The following is a 23,303-nucleotide window of genomic DNA, read 5'->3' on the forward strand; positions in this document are numbered from 1 at the left end:
TAGCCCATGATTTTGTGAATACTTCTCCACAAAGCTCTTAGTTCGCAAGCAACCTGCTCTAGCCTAAAAAAAAAAAAGCAAAGTACTACCCTGGAATTATGATTGCAATTTTCCTTTCTGATGTCCAATAAAACAACAATGAAACAATAACGGCTGTGGCAAGGCAGCGCCACCGCTGCCAGCTCGGAGTGACGTCACCTCTCTGCGCACGCGCCCTGTCACTCACCGTTCTTCCTTCACTCTTGTTCATCGAATTGAAGAATTTTCGACTACTAGGCCACGTATATATTGTCCACGTAATTATAATGACCCATCTCTTTGGCACATTGCTGCTTTTGTCCTTGTACCACGATTTTCTTGGTTGTTGTTTCTTTAATGTTTATTTTTACATGTCACTTGGAGCATGTACTATATTGTTGATGTCCTTTTTTTTTGCGTATCCACTATTCCTTACGTGTTTTCTTTTTTTTTTCACACTGAATTACATTAGTCATCCTTTGTTGCCAACCCCCTAAAATCGGCTTTTGCGCGGTGGGCTTTAGGGGTAAATTGAATAACAGAAATAAATAAATAAATTTAATACACGAATTTTTTCACATCACCCAGGGAGGATATACACGAAGGCATGGCGTGTTTTCTTCCTAACCGGAAGCCTAGAAATATCGCGAAAAAGAAAATACAAGTTGGGGAGTGCGGCGGACCCTAAGGTACAGAAAGCTTCAGGTCAGCAGTGTCGATATAGGAACACCATCTTTCTTCCACGCTCCTCATCAGGGTGTCAATAAATCTCGATTCCGGAGCTCTAATGACCCTTGAACAGCAGTGCCAAATTCGCGAGAAAAAAAAAAAGGACACCACTCCCGCTTCCCTGTTCTTTCTTGCGTTCGTCTTCTTCCTCAAGCGACACAATTCTACGCTGGCTGAGCACACCACTTTTCCTTGCGCTCCTTCACTTCCGTAGCGACGCAGCTCCTAGAGTACCGCCGCTTTACCTCGTTTTTTTTTTTTTCTCTCTCTCTCTCTCTCTCGATAAAGAGGTGCGAACGGACACCAAATTCTGCGCACCGAAGATTCGGAAAGCAGGCCGGTATACCAAGAGATACCTCCGCGAAGCACTAGGAAACAGAAGATACGTTAGGTTGTTCGATACCTATAAAAGCAAAAAGGAAAGTCGGGAAAAGGAAATGATATTTAAAAAAAAGGGAAAGAAATACCTTAGCTGCAAAGGGGAAAGTTGCGAGAAAAGTTGGCTCTGGGGAAAGAAAAGACGAAATTCCTTTCGCCGTTTCGCCAAGCTTTCTCCCCGCTGCAGCCAAACAATGATCGGGGCTACCGTTGAAGCGGTGTGGAAGGTGGCGACCTCCCGCAGCCTAAAGCGGAAACTATCCCGGGACCAGGCGCTACTCTCGCTCACGGGGACACACAAACGCACACGAGCGTCGGCACACCGGAGAATCCACTCCCTGCGGAGTAATCGAACGTGCTCCAAAGGGCACGCAGGAGAGGCCAGTTTCATTACGTTGCTCGGCCGAGAGGAAAAACGCCTTCGCAACACCCATCACTCTTTTCCCGCCGGCTACAAACACGTAACAAAGTTTAAAAGGGGGAAATGTAAACGAAAAGAGAGAAATAAAGGCCACGAACAGCGCAACCTATCTTTTGTTTTGGAAAAACACGGGTAGAACTACACCCGATTCCTTCCACCTCACACCGACCTTTTTTTTTTTTTTTCTTGCTCGGGTTCCGGATATATCAGTCCTGCATGTCTTGGTGCGATTCCGCCATCTCCACATGAAAGGACATCGTCTAAAGAATAAAGGATTCGCTAAACCACCACTTTCTTCCCCTCCGCGCGTATTTCGAGTAGGGACAAAATGTCAGTGTAGGAGCGGTAGGGGCGGAACTGTGGCGTCGAGAATGCAAGTGACAGCGCGAAGATGAAGTAACTTCGAGCTCGCGGATAACAGAACTCAGCGGTGTGGCCCGGTTGACGTGCGGAGGGCAACGCCAAGCCTGAAGGTAGCTCCGTCAGGGCGCGCGCACACACAACGGTATACATTCCAAGAAGGGAGCCTTCAAGGCCGTTCCCTGTCGCCGCTGCTCTTCATTTTTTCCCGAAAGGAACGGGAGCGGAGGGAATACGGGGTGTAGGTAGAAGTGATGGACGAGTTTAAAACTGCTGTCGGCTGGGACAAATGCCTTGTTTGACATCGTTGGATGGCAGCCAGTATTGGGAGCAGTTTGTTTGTTTGTGACGTCCGCGAGAGGTAGCATTAAAGTATGCATGACGGAACGTAAGCGCCGTCGATAACTCTTTCGACGCTTCAGTGGCCCTGAAGAGGCTAAAGGATGGAAAAGGATGGCTGGAGAGCAGCAGTGATACATGCGGGAAATCTCGGCGGGCGACGCAGAAGCGTTGAAAGATTCCATCGACGCCCCGCGCGGGCGCGACACTTGTGCCTTTTGGCTTCCCCACAGGAGAGAGCGAGAAGCTTGTGGGGTTCGAAATAGGCCATTCAGAATGTGATGCGTCAGCACTTTTCCAATCGCATTTTTGGCGGCGATCGTCGTCTTTTCACCTGGAAATGCTTTTATTTATAAACTCATCTATAGCTGCGGGGACGTACAGCCACCATCACGCCAGTACTTGGCAAACAAGCGTGCAACGAAAGGAAAACAAAACAAAAAGCAGGGAAACGACAGCATCGAATACGCGGCAGCGGTTTTAAACTGAAAGTTCCTATTCGTAGTATTGTGCAAAGAGGAACACCGGTTTCTTCAGTAAAACATGTTCTTCTGCGAGTTAGTCCATGATCGACAAACGAAGTTTAGACCAGTTACGACGAGGGCGGTGAACAGATTCAACGGGCGGTATTTACACAGAGACCGGTGTTGTTTAGCGTGTACAATGAAAGGCTTGATTTCGGAAAGTTCAATCTGGCCAGTATCCCGAATTATGAAACGTTTGTGACGATAGATCTCCCTACAGAAACACGCTGAGTTATTTGTATTGGAATTAAACGAAGATACGCATTTAACGAAATCGTTGACCCAATCAATCAATCAATCAATCAATCAATCAATCAATCAATCAATCAATCAATCAATCAATCAATCAATCAATCAATCAATCAATCAATCAATCAATCAATCAATCAATAATTTAATTATTAATTTATTAATTAATAATTAATTGATTGATTCCTGGCATGGTGTGACATGACATGGCGTAGCGTCGCGTGGACTGTCTGGGCTACGTTGAAGTCACAAAAATGTGTGACTGAGCTAGCACCTAGCGCCACCTTGGAGCTGGCATAATGACTTAGTGGCAGCGGCACACTCTTCAATTACGAAGAGGCTTTGAAGAAGTATAACACAGGCTTCTCTACCGTCGTCATTGTAGCGTGACGATAGCAAATGGTAAAAAGACCGGTGTTTCGCTGACTCACTTTCTGCGAGCGTAACATGCGGTCGGTAAAGTATTGAAAACAAAACAAACAAGAACACCGACGCTCATTTTTGTATGTTGAAACTGTCAGACGCTTCCTGTACTGGTGTTCCATGTGTCGGCGCTAAAAGTTGCGTTCACATCCTGGGGACTATGCACGTGTGTGCACTGCGCATCATTTTCTTGTTGTGTTTATCAAAAAAAAAAAAAAAAAACGACTGGGTAGGCTGGCACGTGTAACTGCGAACGGCGTTTCGCATAGGTGTTTGCAAATAACGGCGGAAGTAAATGCAATGTACCCACCCACCCTCTCGGCACAGGCTGAAAGCACACCTGCGCGCCTTTGCTGTGATTCTCGTCAGAACTACGTTATAGAAATTACCGTAATATTTCGCGTACTGTGCTGCACCGGAGAAAACATGGCATGTTCTATGCGAGTGACCACGTTTTTCTTCGTAATGAAGGCAGCTCTCCTCAACTCTATGGAATCAAGACTCCGCTAACTTTCCAGCGACACATTTGTGTAATATAGTGAAGCCGACTTTAAGTCCACCTGTCATGTAGGGTTTTATTGTGTTACATGGGCTCTTACGGGGTCTTTTAAAGACAATAGTCTTTCGTGGGCTACTTAAACCCGGAAATGTCTGTCTGTCTGTCTGTCTGTCTCTGTCTGTCTGTCTGTCTGTCTGTCTCTGTCTGTCTGTCTGTCTGTCTGTCTGTCTGTCTGTCTGTCTGTCTGTCTGTCTGTCTGTCTGTCTGTCCGTCTGTCTGTCTGTCTGTCTGTCTGTCTGTCTGTCCGCCTGTCGATTCAGCCACCGTGCCAAAAGTTATAAGAATACTTCAACGAGATGTTCGTGTAGGTAAAGCATTTCCAAACCAATAAATCTGCAAACACGCTCTATACTTGTGAACATTGTTCAGGAAAAATGAATCATTCGGCATATTCGAGGTGATGCGTCAATACACAAGTGGTATTCGCAGTGTTGTTTAAATAAATATACGTAGATCCTAGATTTTCGCAAGTAGGAAATAAAAAATATGCGTTAAAAAAGATGTTTTGACCCAAAAATACAAAAAAAATACTCGGGCGATCGTGCAACTTGTGAAGATGTTCCAAATTCAACAGCAACGTAAGGTTTCAGCAGATGGCGCGAGCAGTGGAACGCGGGAAAATGAATTTACTTTCGCAACCCTCTTCTGTGTTTATTGTGGGGGCATTGAAAGGCAGAGGAAGAACGCCAAAGATGGGCGAAGGAGAGAAGAGAGGCAGTTACGGGGCAGGGCGTCAGAAGAATGTCGCCTTTCGACATTTCCAGCAAACGAGCGGATACGCCACCAATTATATACTTTGGTACAAGACTGGTATGTGGCGCCTGGAAAAAATTCCACCTAGCAATGCATGTGGGTGTTCCTACTCCGGTACTACCGAACTGGTGATGTGGCAACTTAAAAAAATGTCGTCCCAGCACTGCGTGCCTGCGTAGTTGTGACGCCGACTTTTAGGTGTATGCAGGATGTCTTCTTGGCACTGCGTGTCTGCGTAGTTGTGAAGCCGACTATTAAGTGTATGCAGGATTTCTTCCCAGCACTGCGTGGCTGCGTAGTTGTGAAGCCGGCTTTTAGGTATGTGCACCAGAGCTTTAATTCGACAGTTCATTCGACGATTCCATTCCTGCTAGGAAGTGTCTGCCTATGTTGTAAGTGCAGAGAACTTTAGGGGCCCGGCTTGTCACCGTCGCTAACGTGAAATGCGGTGTACCGCACCGAAACAGAGGCTTCAGAAAGATAACCACCGCTTTCCCTGCTCGGAATCGAGCCAGAGAGAGAGAGAGAGAGAGAGAGAGAGAGAGAGAGAACAATCTTTATGAAGTCTGGCGTTGTTAGCCGGGCTAAAACGCTGAACTTGCTGCGCGACTGCGCGAGTTGATGACGTGATGAAGATGATGGAGATGATGTTCAAGAACTTGATGCGCACAGACACGGCGAGTTATTCACAGCGACTGGTCTAGACCTGTGTGTTGCAGGTACTCTATCTATGTGTTGCAAGTATTTGTAGCCCGTAAAGCCTGTTTGGGACAAGACCATGGTCCTAAAACGTCCTTTAGCCTAATGTCCACGGAAAGCGGCAGTCCTAAAGACATTCCGAGGCACACTCTTTGAACACTCAATCGAACACATTCCCAGAGCAGGTTCTGGAAGGTTTCTCGCACATCACAGCGTGGGGCAAAGTGGCGACGTAGCTCGTTTCATCTTAAACAGGAAGGTGCGCGTGTATGCGACATTCAACCGGATGCAATGTAGAATTGCCTCTACCCGTTCGAGAGTCCTGGCGGCATTTTGAATTTGCAGTTGGGATCGATGGAAGATAGCGGCGCGTCATAACGTGATACGTCATCCCAGGCTGCACGCTGCATGTTCCACGCGGGCTCGAACCCGGCCTTGGGGGCCGTTTTTAACGCGGAGGCGAAAACCAAAAACGCCTGCGGGTAGATATTTCGGCTCAGATTAAACAACCCCAGGTGGCCAAAAGTAATTGGAGGTCCCCACTACAGCGTGGTTCAGAGCCCAGTTGTAGCTTCGGCGAGTAAAATACGGAAATTTGGAATTTGGAAACGCTAGGAAAATAATTTTCTTACCCCACCAGCAAGAAAAAAAAAAGAAAAACGAAGTAACAGTGGAGCTATGCAGCTAAACTAATTTTCCCTTTTTGCGGAACGTAGACAACTGAGATGAAGTGGCACTTTCTTCCAGCCTTACTAAATTTTTTAAATTAGCATACTGGCGGGAGCAAGACGTACAGACGTACATGTCTACGGACAGCGGCGACTCATCCCTACAACAGGTGACCCGAGCTGTTCCTCGGGGTGGGGTGCTGAGCCTTACACTCTTCAATATCGCCATAGTTGGGCTGGAGAAATGCGTGCCACAGAGGCCCACGCTTCTCATGTGCGAAGTGTTGGGGAGCAATTTGCGAAACTACAAAAACAGGCCTACTAAAAAACTAAAAATATTTATTGCATTTTGAAGTTTTAAGTAAAGAAACCACACATCCCCAAAAAAGAAAACCTGAAAGAAATGATCCAAGGAAAGCCCAAAAACGAGAATCAAGAAACGGGGAGCCGGGGGAACCAGTCGGGACGGGTGGGGAGAGCCCGAGATAGGCGTTAGGGCTAAGCAGACAATGGACAAACTGAATATCCCCTACCTTTTGCAAGCCACACCGTCTAACGGCGCACGAGACTCGCAACGAGACACCGGTCATCAATTTCACCCATTAGACTTCGCTGACCGCACAAGCGAACTCACTCGCTGCATCCCCGACTCCCCAATCTCCAGTTTTATCTCCATTTTTCCCATGCTTCAGAAAGGACATTCCGCGGGCAACACTGGACATCCCATTTGCAGGTTTTTTGGCTCCTCTGGTCAGGCGTCAATGTTCGAACCGCTCCCGAGAGCATTTTAGGGACGTTTTTAGGGATTTCTTTTCTGCTGCTGCATTTTCCCGGCAGAATTGTACACACGCATGCCCACGCTCCTTTTTTTTTCACTATTGCTCGCTCCGACGCGACATTCTTCTTCCTCCCCTAGTGAACCGTACCCACACCCCCGTCCGCAGAAATATCAGGCTTGTCTTCCTCTATGTCTTTGTTTCCCCAAACTCCCCAAAAATATCCACCCGCGCTTTGCCTGACCCCTCGTTTCAGCCCAGCGACAGTTTTAGACAAACAAATGACCTTGAAAAAAGAACTCCCCAAAACGGGAAGCCCGCATTTGCCACCAGGGAAACGGGAGCTTGAGCCCAGAATAGAACTGCACGGCTCCCTGCATCCCCCTGCGTATCCACCAATCTCCCCGAACCTCCTATTTGCTTCCCAAAAATGCACCGCGAACTTTTATTTCGTTGAGCTTTAGATTTTAGGGATCTTTTTGTTCGCGCATTGTATTCTTTTCTTCCCTTTTTTTCATCTACTTCCCCGCGATGGACCATCGTCTACCAGTGCACTGCTTTGGAGGAATCGAAACGACCACCCGAGTCGCCACTCCGGGGATGCCGTCAGTGGTTGAGTGATAACGCGGCCACGGTTCGACCGGCTGTTTGACGCAGTGTGTTAGGGAAAGCGGGAGCAAATTCGGCACCGCACAGGGATTAGGGAGTGTCGTGTTTGGTCCGTCGCGCGGGAAGAAAGCCGCGGCTTGGTTTGGGGAGGACATGACGCCCCACTGAACCGGATGTTTTGGCCGCTGACTGGCGAGAATGAATAGAAGCAGTTGCTCTTTTTTCTGTTCGTTTATGAGCCTATTACATATTTTGTGTGTCTCCAACTTACATTCTCCAGATGACAGACTTGTTGTAAGCGTGGAGGTGGGATGATTTGTGTCCGGCATTGTGCGCCTGTCACGAAGTCTCTCTAAAATTTGCTAGCTGGCGTTTAACTTATGTCCATTTTAAAAAGAGGGGTGTTGCCCCCGATGCACCGTCCTGTTCTTTGGACGTGAATTCGGACAGTCGATAATGTTGCGCGAGCGTTTCGTTGTGCGTATATACTTTTAGGTTTGACAGCGATGCTGGTTATGGTATTCGAACAATATTTCACGACGCGTATTCACTGGCAACGACCGAACTTTGCTCGGTAATAATACACTCGGGAATAATACGTTACTTTCATTAACGGCGACCGCTGCAGTGAGAGAGAGAGAGAGAGAGAGAGAGAGAGAGAGAGAGAGAGAGAGAGAGAGAGAGAGAGAGAGAGAGAGAGAGAGAGAGAGAGAGAGAGAGAGAGAGAGAGAGAGAGAGAGAGAGAGAGAGAGAGAGAGAGAGATCTTTAATGAAATTTGGCGATGTTAGCCGGGCTAAAATGCCTAACTTGCTACGCCAGTTGAGGACGTGATGAAGATGATGGCGATGTTGTTCAAGAACTTGATGCGCACAGAAACGGCGAGTTAGTCACAGCGACTGGTCTAGACCTGTGTGTTGGAGGTACTCTATCAGAGCTTTTGTAGCGCGCAAACCCCGTTTGGGACAAGCCGCTGGTCCTAAAACGTCCTTTAGCTGCGATGAAGTTCTCGCTGTTTGCGCTGTGTTCGGCAAAGGCACGTCAGCGTTCGGATGGGTACACTGGTGTCACCCGCCACTGTGAACGTTAATGGCTAAGGCATCGCGTGGCTGAACATGACAGCGCGGGTTCGACTCTCGGTCACGGCGGCTGGTTTTCCTAGCGAAGCGAAAAACAAAACAAAAAATAAACCCAGTGCCACACAGTTATGAAATCGGCTGAAACAGCGGAGCTTTGGGTTGTCCTTACGAAGATTCCGTGTAGCTTCTGCTTCCTTCTTGTGCGTAATGTTAGAGTCGCCTTAGCGGGTAATTGTCATATTCTTTTTTCTGGATATTTTAAATAAACCTTGGGTTAGAGCCAGTTTTTGTAACACTAGCCCCTCCGCAAATGTCCATGCTTCACTGCGCAATATGCAATGCGGGAAAGCCAGCTTACAATAACAAAAGCGGACACCAATTTTTTATAAAGTCGGTTTCACCTCCGGCACGAGTGCATTACAGAAAAGACATTTGTTACGGGGGGCCATACCGCCCTTCATATCAAAATATGGAGGCTTTAGGATATTTTTTTTTATGCTTTATGATTTTCTTCTACACTGGTAACTGGTTTTTGCGAGGCGGAGAAACCTGCTCCGGAGGCAGCGTAACACTAAAGCAGGACAGACTGTCGTCAAGCCGAGCCCTAGAACAGCTCCGCTGCAAAATGGCCCTTTTTTATGGGCTTTCAGCCAAGGTTGGGGATCTTCGCGTTGTTTAAGTTGATTAGTAGCACTTCTACGACAAAGTGGCTCGTAGACTAGCTCAGCTGCTTCGGCGCGTAAAAGCGGAAATTGGATTTTAACTTTTCTAAAAAAACAGTAATGCATAAATGGCTTAACGGTAACAAACAGCGGTAACTACAAATAAAACACAAGGAGTGCGCCTGTCCCTGTCTCCCGCTCTCTTCGTGATCGTTTGTAGTTCCCGCAGTTAACACTTTTTGTTAAGGCGCACCAACTCGCCCAACTAGAAGTCCGTCTAAGCATGAATACATACTTGACTGGCCACTTGAACGCCAGGAGCCGCACTCACCTGTAAAAACAGAAGAAATGACGTCATTTAGTAAACGGCAAAGAAGATTACTCAGTTATTTCAGAGAGTGGCAACTTATATTCATAACCTACTGCAAACGTTTTATGTGAATGATATTTTGCATGCATTAAGCTGTTTTTTTTTTGCTTTTCAATACTGAATTACTTAAGGAAATGTGGTTAAAAAATAAAATACTTGTAAGCAATTAATTCTAAAATGTTGCTGGGTACATCCTGCGGTGACTCTCTCTCCGCAACTTAGCAGATGGATCTCTCAAACGATACACAGGGGCCAGTGTTCACCATAAACGCGAAATACTGTCATAAGCGCTAGAAAAAGAAGGGGAAAAAGACACCATAGGGATCGAAAATCAAAGTGTAGCAATCCCAGAGCGCTTACTCGGCTGCATCAAAGACTACCTACCCATGCGCGAACAATATGTCATCCTGACGCGCTGCAGTGTTACCAGGCGTACCACAAGGGTCACTACTGACCCCCTTGTTATTTATTATCTTTATAAATGACTTTCCGGCTGATATTATGGGATCCGTTAGAATATACGCACACGACTGTGTGTTATATCTTCCAGTTATGAGTGTTAATGATGCGCAAATCTTGCCGACAGACCTCGGCACTGTCCCTAGTGGTGTGGCCGATGGAAAATATCCTTGAATACAAAGAAGGGCTTCCATGTACAATTCAGAAATAATAAAAATAAGCTAGCAACTTCACACACCCTATATGAAACTCATCTGCAGACATGTGATAAGATTAGATATCTTGGTGTTACTTTTTCTACAACTTCGAAATCGTCTGTGCACGTAGACACAGCTGCGGCAAATGCGTCCCGTCTGCTGTATTATTTTCAGAGAAACCTCAAGCATTCCCGTGCAGAGTTAAAGGAAACGCTGTACATGACTAACATTAGCCGATCCTTGAATATGCTTCCTCTTTCTCTCTTGCCAAGCATGGCATCCGTTCACTAAATCAAATATAGACAAGTTAGAGCGCGTCCAGAAACGTGCAACCCGATTTGTTACAGCAAATTTTGATTTTAGGGTTACGAGTATAACTACTGTTGATAACCTCGGATGGAAGGCACTGGTAGCGCGTAGAAAGATATTAAGGATAACATTTCTTCATAACATTTTTAGTAATAAGACAGGAATTAATAAAAGCATCTATTTAAAGGAGCGTCATCACGTGACTCCGAGACGGGATAAACCAAGAAAAATTATGCCGTATCAGTGCCGAATTAATGTATACAAATATGTTTTTTCCAAATGGAATTGATAACTTCAATGCGCTCCCCAGTGACGTGGTTACTGCAAATAATTTTCAGGCTGCCATTGATGACTTCGTTAGCTAGCAAGCACGTAATAGCCATCCATCCTCCCCACTGTGCTGTTTTCTAATTTACTGTTTCACTGTGATTTCATTTTTTTGTATTGTATGACTCATTTTCAGGTACGAAATTCCCTACAATAATCGCATTTGTAATTATATATACATATATATATATATATATATATATATATATATATATATATATACATACATACGCGTACAGTGAACTCGCGCTACCTCAAACTCGCAGTGACGTCAGAATTTTGTTTGAATTATCTGAGTTTCCATTACCACGTCTCTAAAATGTGTGCATATATATATATATATATATATATATATATATATATATATATATATATATATATATATATATATATATATATATATATATATATATATATATATATATATATATATATATATATATATATATATATATATATATATATATATATTGTTTCCCCGGATTACCTACCGTCGGTCGGATTAAATCATATTGGTGCTTTCGCGCCTCATTTCAACTTCCGCAAGCACGGTATTCTATGCAACCATCGATCGAAAACCGTTTTATTTTCTTCCACATCCCCGAACAGTTACATCTGCTCTTAATACGCAAACCCGATGGCACGATTTTCGCATTGCAGGGTGGACAGCAAAAGCGCGCCTGATTCGAATTGATAAACGGTCTCGTTTCCGGGCTAACCCTCAGTACATGCACACACCACGCACTGTCCCCCTGCGGGGATGTTTAATGAGCCCGCTGGTTCACGGCTGTAACAGAATGCGAAAAAAAAAAACGAACCAAAAGCAACGCCAGGAAAGAAAAAAACGAAAGAAGGGAAATGCTGGCTGGGCAGTGTTTGCCGAAAGCTGCTGACAAGGGTGTTAACAAAGGTCAACACGGGGTGTATTCTTGAAAGAAGAAGCAAGCGAAAACGAGGCGCCTGTCTTCATTTTTTTTTTTGCATTTAATTCGTGGCGTGAAACAAGTTAGCGCGAAGCTTATACCGCTCAAAATTTTATGAGGTTGTGCGTGTGCGTCTTTTTTCTAATATGTAAGAAACAAATAATGAAGCGCGAGTTTCCGTCAGGCGTGTGCGTTTGTACGGCGATCTTTTATTTTTTTTTTGAATTTCCATTAACGGGGACACATAATGCGATGGCGGCCTTAAAAGTGATTACCATCTGTCCAGGCGACAAAAACCAAAACTGCAAAAGCCCACACAGACACACCGGCCGGTCAAAACATCTGCCCCATTCCGCTGGCCTTTACAGTGTCTGGCCATTCTTGCTTGACTGTCCCTTTTCTTTCATTTTGTTTGTTTACATTTTTGCGCCCGTTTCTTGTTTTTGGCGATCGGCAGCATCGCTTGAGCGCTGCTTAATTCGAAGGTCTTAAAATTGTGCGCGTATTAATAAATTCAATATTGCCGGCCTCGTTGAAGCCAGTCCAAAAGAAAATAAATGATTTCTGCACGTATGCTCTTTTGATATATATATATATATATATATATATATATATATATATATATATATATATATATATATATATATATATATATATATATATATATATATATATATATATATATATTTATATATATAATTTTTGTTTTGGTCGTTGGCGTCTGGGAATGCGAGCGTGTGCAGCAACTGCGCAGGCGCAGTTTATACAAGAGAGCGCCTCCTGTTCAACGATAAATCCAGCTCCCCGACATCCCTTTCCTGTTCTCATTTTCTTGTTTCTTTTGTTCTTAAGGATTATATCCTTGCCCATTGGTTTTAATGAGTGTTTGGACCGCGTCTTAAAGCGAGCAGATGCGTGAGTGTCTTTTATAAGAACTAACAGAGGAAGCAAAACCTAATGAGAGGCACACAAAAAATACCATGAGCCCTTGGAGAACCAGAAGGTAGGGGCAACTCAAGATAAACGAAACAAGCAAACATTTTTGTTCATTCACACTGCCCGCGGCCCTCTTTTTCTTTGACTTCGTCTTGCTTTTGTACGAGGCTTGATTTCGCTGGGGAACTATGAAAAAAAAAGTACAGGGAATAGTGCTGTAGTGTGCGTTGTAATGTGTGAGTTATAGTATGTCTTTCGCTTGTTTCCTTATGGTTCGGCTTCTCAGCAAAAAGAGTTTTTTTTCCTGTTTTTTCCGCTCCTCATTATTTCCCCTCCCTAAGCAGCAATTAGTGTGACGCTTTAATAAATCTTTCGTTATGCCACTTTCTTCTGTTCGTTTTTCTTCGCCCGCGCCGTGTGAGGGTCATTCGAGGAATAAACAATAGAAGAGTGCTTCCTTGATGCATTAATACATTTTTCCGCTTAGAGAGCGCTGATACCCAGATTGGAGGGTGCCTTCGTAAATCATCGGGTGTACAGAACTTCCTTTCTCAGAATTATCAGCATCGTCAACAGGATCTTGCCCAGAGTAGAATTGTCTTTCCCTCTCCACACTGACCCACCCGCACCCTGGATGTCCTGGACACTGCGGGAACGTTTTCAAGGGAAGCTTGCATTGACTAATTTGCATTGTCGGTAGTGGCGGACGCCAGAACGCCTTGCGGCAGAGCCAACTTAATCCGCGTGCTCTAATGACGATGATTATGATGATGATGATGATGGCCTGAAATGCTTGGCACGTACCAACTAGAGGGTATTGGCCAAAGATGAAGTGTTGACTGTGCCATGTTGTAGCTTATTGATTGATTAAGTGCGAATGCACTTCTTAAGCGACCCTGAATCTGCGTCCACCGGCGATGTCCGCGCTCGTGCGAATGCATGGCACATACCCACGTGGGGGATTGGCCAGGAATCTCCTCGCCTTCCTTGGCAACGGGGGGAGATGGGCGCGCGCTGCCTGGCCGCTGACATGGCACATACCCACGTGGGGGATTGGCCAGGAATCGGGCGTGAGAAGGGCTAATGCACCTGCTTAAAGGAGTACTGACACGAAATTTCAAATCTGAGATCCGCTCTAGCAATCAAGTACAACGTCAACACAAATAGGTGTCTGTGCATAAATGCATCTTTCTTTCTTTGTAGTTGTGTGTGTGTGTGTGTGTGATCTCTCTTTCGCGAACATTACCGAACCGCGCAAATTCAACTCGTGCATTCGCACTTTCACATTCTTCCCCTCGGGGAAATGCGGGGAATTTTCGTGATCTTCGGGCGCAGCTTTCGCTCGCCGTTTGCAGCTGGCGGCGGCGCGTGCGCACAAGGGTCGCGCTATATCACGCCACAATGGGAGCCAATCAGCGTCGTCGCTCGCATACGCCACGTCATACGTGCGGTCGTTCGCTCTCGTCGGGCAGTTCGCCTTCTCGTGCGGCATGGGTAGGCCGCGAGAGGTTCGCTCCGAGAAAGTGCGGGCAGCCATTGAAGAACGTGAACGCTCCCGATGATGGCGGAAGAATGGTCTACAATAACGTATGCCACACATTCGCGCTCGGGTAAAAGCACAGCGAAATTGAAGGGTTTCGTTTTGGTCGATCGATGGTTTAGCGTTTAAATTTCGGCGATTGCACTTTGATTTCGGCAAAAGTGTTTTCGTTTTCGTTTTGCAGTCATTGCGTTTTCATTTTGGTCGTTTTCATTTTTACTGAGGTCAAGTTTCGCGTGCGCCCTTGTTTCCGGTGGGAAGGGGTCCGTTAAATATTTCGAGCAATTTTGATGGCGCGCGTTTACATGCTCTTCGGTTCTTCGGAAATCAGCGCGCCCCGTGTGGTTTTGCAAAAGAAGTGGGAGGTCAACTCGCGCCATCGGAGCGGCAGGCGAGGAGGAGGCGCCGGGCGCTAGCGGCACATTCTACCAGGGAACAGCCGCAGCATCAGCCCCTCAAAATGTCGGAAAAAAAGGCGAATAAAGCTCCGCTTTAAAACCCCCCAGAACGAGCAACAGCTTTCTACCGGCGCTCAGTTGAACCCTTGAAGGAGAAAATAATTAATAACACTAACAGGTGAGCCCGGCGAAATTCGGTGATCCCGCGCTAGACCTTGCTGTGAATGTAATTATACTCAAGCCCGAAACACTCGCCAATCGAAACATTCCAAGAACACGCCACTCGGGGAAAATGGGACAAAAATCCGTTCGCTGCGCGCGCTCTTCCATGTTGAAAACATTCAGAGACCAAAAACAGCTATACGGAGGTAGCCGGCACGTGTCAAGGCGTTGGCGAGCGAGCGCTTTCACGGAGGGGTTGGCCGTCTTAAAGGGGCCGTGAAGACCGTATACAACTTTCTTCTGTTTGAAAGAACTAGCCTTTGCTAACTCACTCGGCTCCATTACAGCCTCGAAAGGCGTTTTTAGAAGCGAAAAATTGGCGAGAAATGTTTACAAACTTTCAAATTTCGCGCCACACTGACGTAGCATGGGCGGCAGTGTCGTATCATGGGACAGCACTAAAAACATAGTCCTTGTTTTTTTTTTTTTTTTTTAATTTCACGTTCATACTCAAGTGATGCAATCAAACAAAACGAGAGACCACACTGGGGGCATTTTTTTTACCTGAACTGGTGCAGGTTAGTGCAGTGTCGTACAGAACAGTGTCGAGTGCTACCGGGGTTATCAATTAGTGTAAAAGAAATGAACATACGCTTCACTACTTGCACCGGTGCAACCAGTTCAGGTAAAAAAAAAATGTCTCTACTACAACCGCCCAGTCATGTTTCTTGGCTGCGCACCTTATGTCGGCGGACTCCAACCGCACAACAAGATTCTGTGACGTCAGAGAAAAGTGTCGCCGAAAAGTGGCTCTGGAGTCGCCCCTGATTCATCAGTTTTTTCCTCAACACTCGATTATCTGCTCGAAGTTTGCCATAAAATTTGTATCAGTGTTATCGGCACAAAATCACCTTTTTTATTGAACCAATGTTGTATTCTATCTTCTCGGCCCGTTTAAATTAGGCCTGAGGAGCACGCTTACAAAATCATGGCGCTAAAATTGTATACCCCGCGTGCCCAACGTAAGTGGCATGCTGAATTTTATTACCAGGTTATCCGTGCGAGCGACGACAGAGTACAACGATGCGAATTATGACCACTCGTCATCCTCGCTTCATAGCCCTGGTTTCTGTCGCGCTCCCTCTGTTGAAACGCTCCAGTTTTGTGAACTCCAATACGTGTCAGGCTTATATCCCGGGACCGCGTAGTGAAGCAGTACTTAAAATTTCCACAAGAATTTCGCATGAGCTTTTGCATTTTCACACGGAAGGGAAAGGGAAGTTATTTCTGTGTACAGAGCCGACTGGCCCTTTTATTCTGTATATTAGCTAGAATTCCTAATATCGAAGTATAAATTTCATATAATCTGGCTCAGTGCATAGATCAAATTTTTTTCCATATCCCGGCATATCTGGCTGATTTGGCGTGACTAACACCACGAATTTAATAGAGACGCCAATAGCATGGGCAGCTTTCGGGAGTGGATATTGCAAAGAAGCGTTATTTCACTGGGTAACCAGGGTAAATAGCGTTGAATATTTAGTGTCGTATGAACACACCAAACAATGGCAAATTCAAATTTCGGAGTTTTATCTTTCATTTTTCGACAAGCGACTCTCACATTGAGTTTTATTTACAAAACAATAATTGCCTGGAACCAGACTCGTTTTGCAACGAAAATGTTTTCGGGAACAACTGACCCAATTTTAGGAATATATATATATATATATATATATATATATATATATATATATATATATATATATATATATATATATATATATATACTGCATCCAGAAGAATAAATATCGTTATTCGTGGTAGTAGAATTTTTAGCTTCACATTTGTGTGCTTCTGGAAAATGCTAAAAATGTGGTGAAGCCTTAAGAAAATTAGAATGGAAATTTTACAATTTTACAATGCCTCATCATCTGACGCGAAGTATACATGAAATAGTTTTGAAATTTCTATCTCAGGGCATTTCAAACAAATATCCTATTTTTATCTTGACAGTGAATTTGTCCTTACGCATACTAAGTTTCGCTGAAGTCAAAAACTACTTGAGAAACATAAATGTTTTCTCGCTACAATGTTTTTCTGTCTGCTTTTGATGCTTAATACAAAAATACTGCAGATAACTACGCAGCAAGTTGAATCAATAGATGTGAGAAATAACGCTTTAAAGATATCGTCGCAAGCCCAAATGTTTGATGGCAGCAGGCCTAAATTTGCAGCCAGACACGCATTACCATCGGTGGCTCCATGGTCCTGCCTACCGTTCCTTGCTGGACTATATCCGGGAGGCCAATCTAGTTTCCTGGATATAGATCGGACCCGCTTAGTGTGTACTAAGCCTTGAGGCTATTAAATAAACGAAAAAACAACAAAAGCAGTTCCACGCTTTTTTTTTTAATTTCGTTTAAATATCGCAATTTTAAACATCTCTTTGTGTGCGTTTTTCGAACGGTAGAACCAATCTTCAAATCTCTCTCATCCTCAAATGATACATCGTCCCAAAAAAATAGCCATTTAATTCAAATCGATTAATGACATTCCAAACAATTTTATTACAAATGTGATTTCATCCGCCCGCAGCGAATTTTACAGAAACTGATTTCCCGCTGCTATGTATTTGATACGAGCAGCTACAACGCCCTCACAGTGCACCCGCAAAGGGACACAGCCGCTCCGTGTACGAAACTGCGACTGCGCGGCTCGCGTCGGCACGTGGCGAAAACAGGTTAGGTCACAACAAACATGCGCTGTCGTACGATTCGTAGGCCGCCGAGCCGTTTGCTCCCATCGAGCGTACAGCGCGCCTCAGGTAGTATTTTTGGGCGGAAGCCCCGGAAGAAGGTCGACCCTGTGGCGAGACGGACCGGCTGTGCGAGGGATGCACACACGCCGACCGAAGAGAAACGCCGCGAGGAGTTTGGCAACTCCTCTCCTCATCTTCCTAAGGAATAGGAAAATGATGGATGAGAAGGAGGGGGAGGAGGAGGAGGAGGAAATTGATAAAGAGTACAAGTCGTGTAGCGGACGCTGTGTAAGAGTAGGTAAAAGATGCAAAAACGGGGACCAGAACATACATGAACCAAAAAGCTTGACCACGATTAAGGGAAGGCAGTGATGCGGAGACATTAGAAGGGGGGGGGGAGATGCGAGAGCGAAATAGGTCGGGTGAAATAGGGTGGAGAGGCGAAGAGGTAAGTTGCAGGAGAGGGGAGCGAACTTAAGACAAAAAGGATGGTGAACGGAGCGCGAGAGTGAGCGGGAGAGAGAGAGAAAGAGTTGCAAAAGAGGGTGAGGGGAAGCTTGTTGTGGAGCGAGGAGAGAGGAGGGACAGTAGACAAGGGACGTTACATGCGTCGGTGAAAACAAGCACCGAAGAGACGCGAAGAGCGGAGGAGAGAAAGGGAGGATGCGAGAGGAGCCATAACAGTTATGGATGTAGCGATGCGGAAAAAGGGGATGATACGAACGCAGCGTAAACAGGGGAAGAGTTGAGTCCAGGTACGACACGTGCCGACGTCCTCCTCCTCCTCCTTCTCCTCTCGTCCTCTCTGTCTCTTTCCGTCCTTCTCTCGGCGTTTTTCGATCTTCTTTTTGCCGTTACAATTTCGGCTGCCGCGCGTGCCGACCGCGTCGCGTTCGTCTGTCACCGCTTTTGTTCTTCACTCTATTTGTTCATTTAATTGTAGAAAATTGAGAATGAAGGGGAGGGGGAAGGGAGGGGGAGGACGATCTTGTACGACTACGTCGTCCTCTCGTCGGCGGCGGGTCTTTCACGCTACGCCGTGACCGTGCTTTGGTTAGTCGATGCGGTTTTCCTTTTATGCTACTCGAACGAAGTTTGTGTGCTCAAATGAGGACTCAACTCACCCTCTATCTACACCGGTCCTGTGAGGCAGCGGTTACAGATTAATTTAGCAAACGAATGTACCTGCACGGTACCATTGTTTGCCGAAATTAATCCTGGGACACGAAAATTTTTTCTTCGACTGAGAGGTTTCTGAGAAAACTACATTGCTCTTCTTTCCAGTCATACGGCTGTGTTTCAGGTGGACGTCAAATTTTCTCGCACAAGTATGCCTGCGATGTGCGCCGAAATTTCGCACTCGCGGGCGTTTTATCCAATTTGGACTACGTCTGAGAGATGCACAGCGGTCGGTAATCGTCTTTCCAGATGTAGACGCGCAGTTTAAGACCAGACGAGAGACCGAAAAGATGCGTCTACGCGGAGTGAAAAGCAGAGGGGATAGAGTGAGACCTTGGGGGCGTGAAATTGGAACTGTGTTGACTGTTTTCGTGCGGCCCAACGCGGCAAGCTCGCTATTTTTGCTCCCGATCAGCGACGTTGGTAGATGACTGTTTTCTTGTTTTTTTTTTTTTTTTTTGGCATAGTTACTCGTGGATTGCTTGTTTGCATGTCCTTCTCATTCTTTTCCTGGCCACCTCCCGATGCAGTTAAAGCTGTTTGATAATATATGCAACGACGTACCTTGCTAAAATGTCGACGATTGGTCGAATCCCACGTGCCGGAAACTCCCCGAGTTGCCCTCCTAGCGTATGCGGAGCGAGCCTTGCGTCGTGCATTTGTAAACGCAACGCCCCGTGGGACGTTCGCATTTCGCCCCGAATTATAGCTATTTCACGTCTCGTGGGATCCCGCATGTAATACATTTTATTTTTCTCAGGTTTACCTGCTGTGGAAGCAAAAATTACCAGAACACCTTAGCAGCCCTTAAGATGCAGTGATTGCACAAGTATGGGTATCCATGTTTTTTGCTTTTAGGTATATCTGCATCTGTAGCGAAAATTTCCAGTACGCCTAAGCTATAACACTGCACGGGCAGCATTTTCAAGGCCGGGTCTCACCTGGCCCGGAAGAGACACGGCCCGGGCACTGCCCGAGCCCGACAATTTTTTAAAATATGAGCCTGAACACGGCCCTAGCCGGACAGAATTCAATAAAATAAGCGAGAGCCCACCAAAATGTTTTTAAATATCGGCCCGAGTCAGACCGACTCTAAACATGATCCCGAAAAAACTTTGGCCTCTTTAACATACGCATGCGGAGAGTGGATTGAATATAAATTTCTTTTAAACTTGGACCGATCTTTCTACAATATGAATATCCTGACTTCGAAAATGTATTTTTGATACTCTCGGCGAAATGCGCACTTTACTTGCGAACGTCTTAGATCTGAAGGCACACCAAGGATAGTTTGATGTTTAGAAAAGTGGATAACCTGTTTATTTATGCACTTCTTGAACAGATATTACACCTTGCGTTGTTTCATTCAATTCGCCTCACAAAGAACTCTCCTTCCTACATGTTTCTGACGCTAACTCATTCTGCCGAAAGCTAGTTCAACTTGTGCTTTTTTTCGTTTAATTTGCTAAGGTTTGTCCCCGGCGCTTATCCAAGTAGAGTCAAGCTTTTCCCATGTTCACAAAGCTGTTTACTCGTGAAATAGAAAGTGCATTAAAGTATAAGAAAGACCCAAGGGTACGTTAGCTCATTTTTGATGGCATGGTCTGCGGAAAGCGCGAAGTACAGGTCCAGTTTCTTCTTTTTTTCAGTTTGAAAAGCAGAGGAAAAAGACAATCATGTTGTACACTGCGACCAAACTTTCCTCGTTTTATGAACCGCTCTGTCCACAATCGCGACGGAGCGCATACGTTTCCTTTTACTGACTTCAAGACTTTATAAGTTCACTTCGTCTTTTTGTCATTTTTTAACGGTGCCTTAGTGACTGCGCTTAGCGTTTTTGTTTTTCTTTAACCTAAAAGATAAATTATCCAACTTTTGTTATCAACAATTCAAAATTGTTGTCAACATTTTGTGCGCCAAATTCCAGATTACCCTTTTCGCCTTATACGTTTAGCGCAATTATTTGTACATAGTTGCTGCTTTAATGTTTCTCTATAATTTGGATTAAATACCACGGAAGGAAAAGAAAGAAAACGCTGTAGTGGCGGCAGGGAAGCATGCTCGCCTTACATTCCTTAGCCCCCTCATTCGAATCCCCTCGGATGCCCAAATTGACCCAAATATATTTTCAACTTTACTACGTAACTTTCTTTACAGAAGCTTCCCTGAGAATTTTGGAGTTGATTAGAGCGTTATTTGACCTGTGTGTTTTTATTCTTTGAGTCATTGGCCATTTTGTTTCCCTTCTGTGTGCCATGGAACCGTATTTTTTGACCCACCCAGCAATGGGATTATTTCGTGTTAAAAACTATGCCGTTGACTTGCACAACGAACCGGATGAGTACGGCCAAACATGGTCCACATAAACGGAATGAGAGCTCTACAAAACGACTTTTAAGCCGACAGTACGAGCTACAGCAAAACAAGCTTGACAGTTACGACCGGGAGCATCGCACTCGTGCGAGCGATCAGGATAGTGTTTTTTTACGACGGTGTTCGGTACAGCGACAAAGTTGCTGACGTTTTCTACTGCCCATGGTACAGGCATCGGCTTTTTAGCGCTCGCGAACAATGCGGTGACCTATTGGGCATGCAAGCCGGTGTCAAAACAATTTTTTCACTGGCTGACACGTATGAGACGTAAAGGACACAAGAATCTGTGACCTGTGCCTTGCGTTGCGTCCCACTTATGCAGTGACGAAGACGTGTCGTAGAACTGGTCAGCAAACTGTAAAACCACAGAACTTCAATCAATCAATCAATCAATCAATCAATCAATCAATCAATCAATCAATCAATCAATCAATCAATCAATCAATCAATCAATCAATCAATCAATCAATCAATCATATTTGGCTTGTGCCTGGTGCAGATTCGTTGCTAGTGTGCAAGCAAGCCTCATTTTGCGTTCCTAAGAGGGCCCAAATGCATCTTCCATGTTCTCTTTGGTTTGTGTGCGTCAGACGAAGAAAAAGCTGATCCTTACAAAGCGTTGTCTAATACACCTCGACTAGTATGCGCTACTATGCGGGTGTGTATTACTGTGCGAGTTGAGTGTGTGCACAGGTTTCTTGTGGGGGACCCTTCTGATTCTTGCGAACTGATTGATTGATTGATTGATTGATTGATTGATTGATTGATTGATTGATTGATTGATTGATTGATTGATTGATTGATTGATTGATTGATTGATTGAAAATCTTGACCGACAGACTATGATTAAATTAGCCGTTGCACGAAACGTCCTACAATACACATCTGCGGTTACGTTTCACTATTTGGCGACGTTGAATTGCGTTGCAGGGGTCATTTACCCCTGTGTAGCTCAAGTGTGCGTGAAAGCGTCATCATCATTCTTCCGGTTTTGTGAATTTCTAGTCTTCTCTCCGTTACTACGACTGGGAGCCTTGGACAATCGCGCTTATTCGGAAGCCCTGACGTCAAGCTTAAGGACGTGCCAAGCACCGTCGAACTCATTGTACTCCATACTGCAGGTACCGTTTGATGACGTGAGGCCTAATGCTAGCTCAGTGCATATCCCCCACTGCACCGTACCAGCGCCCCGGCTGGACTCCTCAGCAAAGGAACGCCGCCGCCAAAGCGTCGTCTCACAACCACAAAATTCAGGGAGCTATTCAACTTACGGCCAGAAATTTTATAAAGGTAGGGTAGAAGTACTTTCTTTCGCACACACACACACGAGCACACACACACGCACAGAGAGAGAGAGAGAGAAAGAGAGAGAAAGAGAGAGAGTGAGAGAGAGATCCTTGAACGTGAGTACCGGAGTACAAATGCGAAATTCGGAGGGACGCGCATTGCGGCCCCGGTGCGATACCCACTGTTTTTGCGAGCATATCTGCTATTTATAGTGTCCTTGTCATGTTGTCTCCGCGTAAATAATGACTCACTTTTTTTTTCAGTTGCCCTAGCTGCTCGTGGCATGAGCCGAAGCGGTGGTCGCAGCGTTGTTGCGTAGCATGCCCACGTCTACTGCCTCCAAATTACTCGACTTTTCGTTTCTTTTTAAAGCAACGCTTTGCTACTTTCGTCCAGCAGTTTCGTGGAGGATGCGCAAGGTGACCTTTTGACCGGGAGACACACCCCCTGCGACACACCCCTCGAAGCGCATCGCGTGATTTGCCGGGTCCGCTGTCGGCGCTGCGCACAAGGCCCCGTTTTAAGTCGTTCTGCGACTTAGCGGCGGCGGCCGCTACGGGAGCGGCCGCTCAGCTGATCTGCGGCCGACCAAACCCGCCGTCTTCCACGCATGCGCCGCTTGGTCGTCTCGGGCTATGTGACTCATCTTGCGCCCCGTTCACCGTGAAACAGGAACGCCGCGTTCGCCGAGAATGAAAGCGAGGCCGGGCCTCCTTGTGTGAGCGTTGCACGGGACCGAACGACCTTGAGCCGTTGTCGGCAATACAGCCACATACCAGGTTAACCATGCAAAACCAAGACTCAACCAGACTAGCGAAGCTTTTGCTTTGCACATCCAAGG

General features: G+C 45.7%; 1 protein-coding gene across 2 annotated transcripts in view; it reads right to left on the bottom strand.

The window, feature by feature from the left end:
* The window catches only part of Foxp (forkhead box transcription factor P), a 440,616-nt gene that overhangs the window by 233,534 nt on the left and 183,779 nt on the right, over positions 1-23,303 (bottom strand). The window contains exon 2 of one of the 2 annotated variants that reach the window (XM_077690062.1): positions 9,540-9,575. The exons of the other annotated variant lie outside the window; for it this stretch is intronic. Coding sequence (XP_077546188.1) covers positions 9,540-9,575 — 36 coding nt within the window. The remainder of the gene's footprint in view (positions 1-9,539; positions 9,576-23,303) is intronic. 2 annotated transcript variants of the gene reach the window in all.

This window comes from Haemaphysalis longicornis, unplaced genomic scaffold, assembly GCF_048455015.1.
Source record: "Haemaphysalis longicornis isolate Haplotype H1 unplaced genomic scaffold, Haemaphysalis longicornis Haplotype H1 scaffold_10, whole genome shotgun sequence".
NCBI classification, from domain to species: domain Eukaryota; kingdom Metazoa; phylum Arthropoda; class Arachnida; order Ixodida; family Ixodidae; genus Haemaphysalis; species Haemaphysalis longicornis.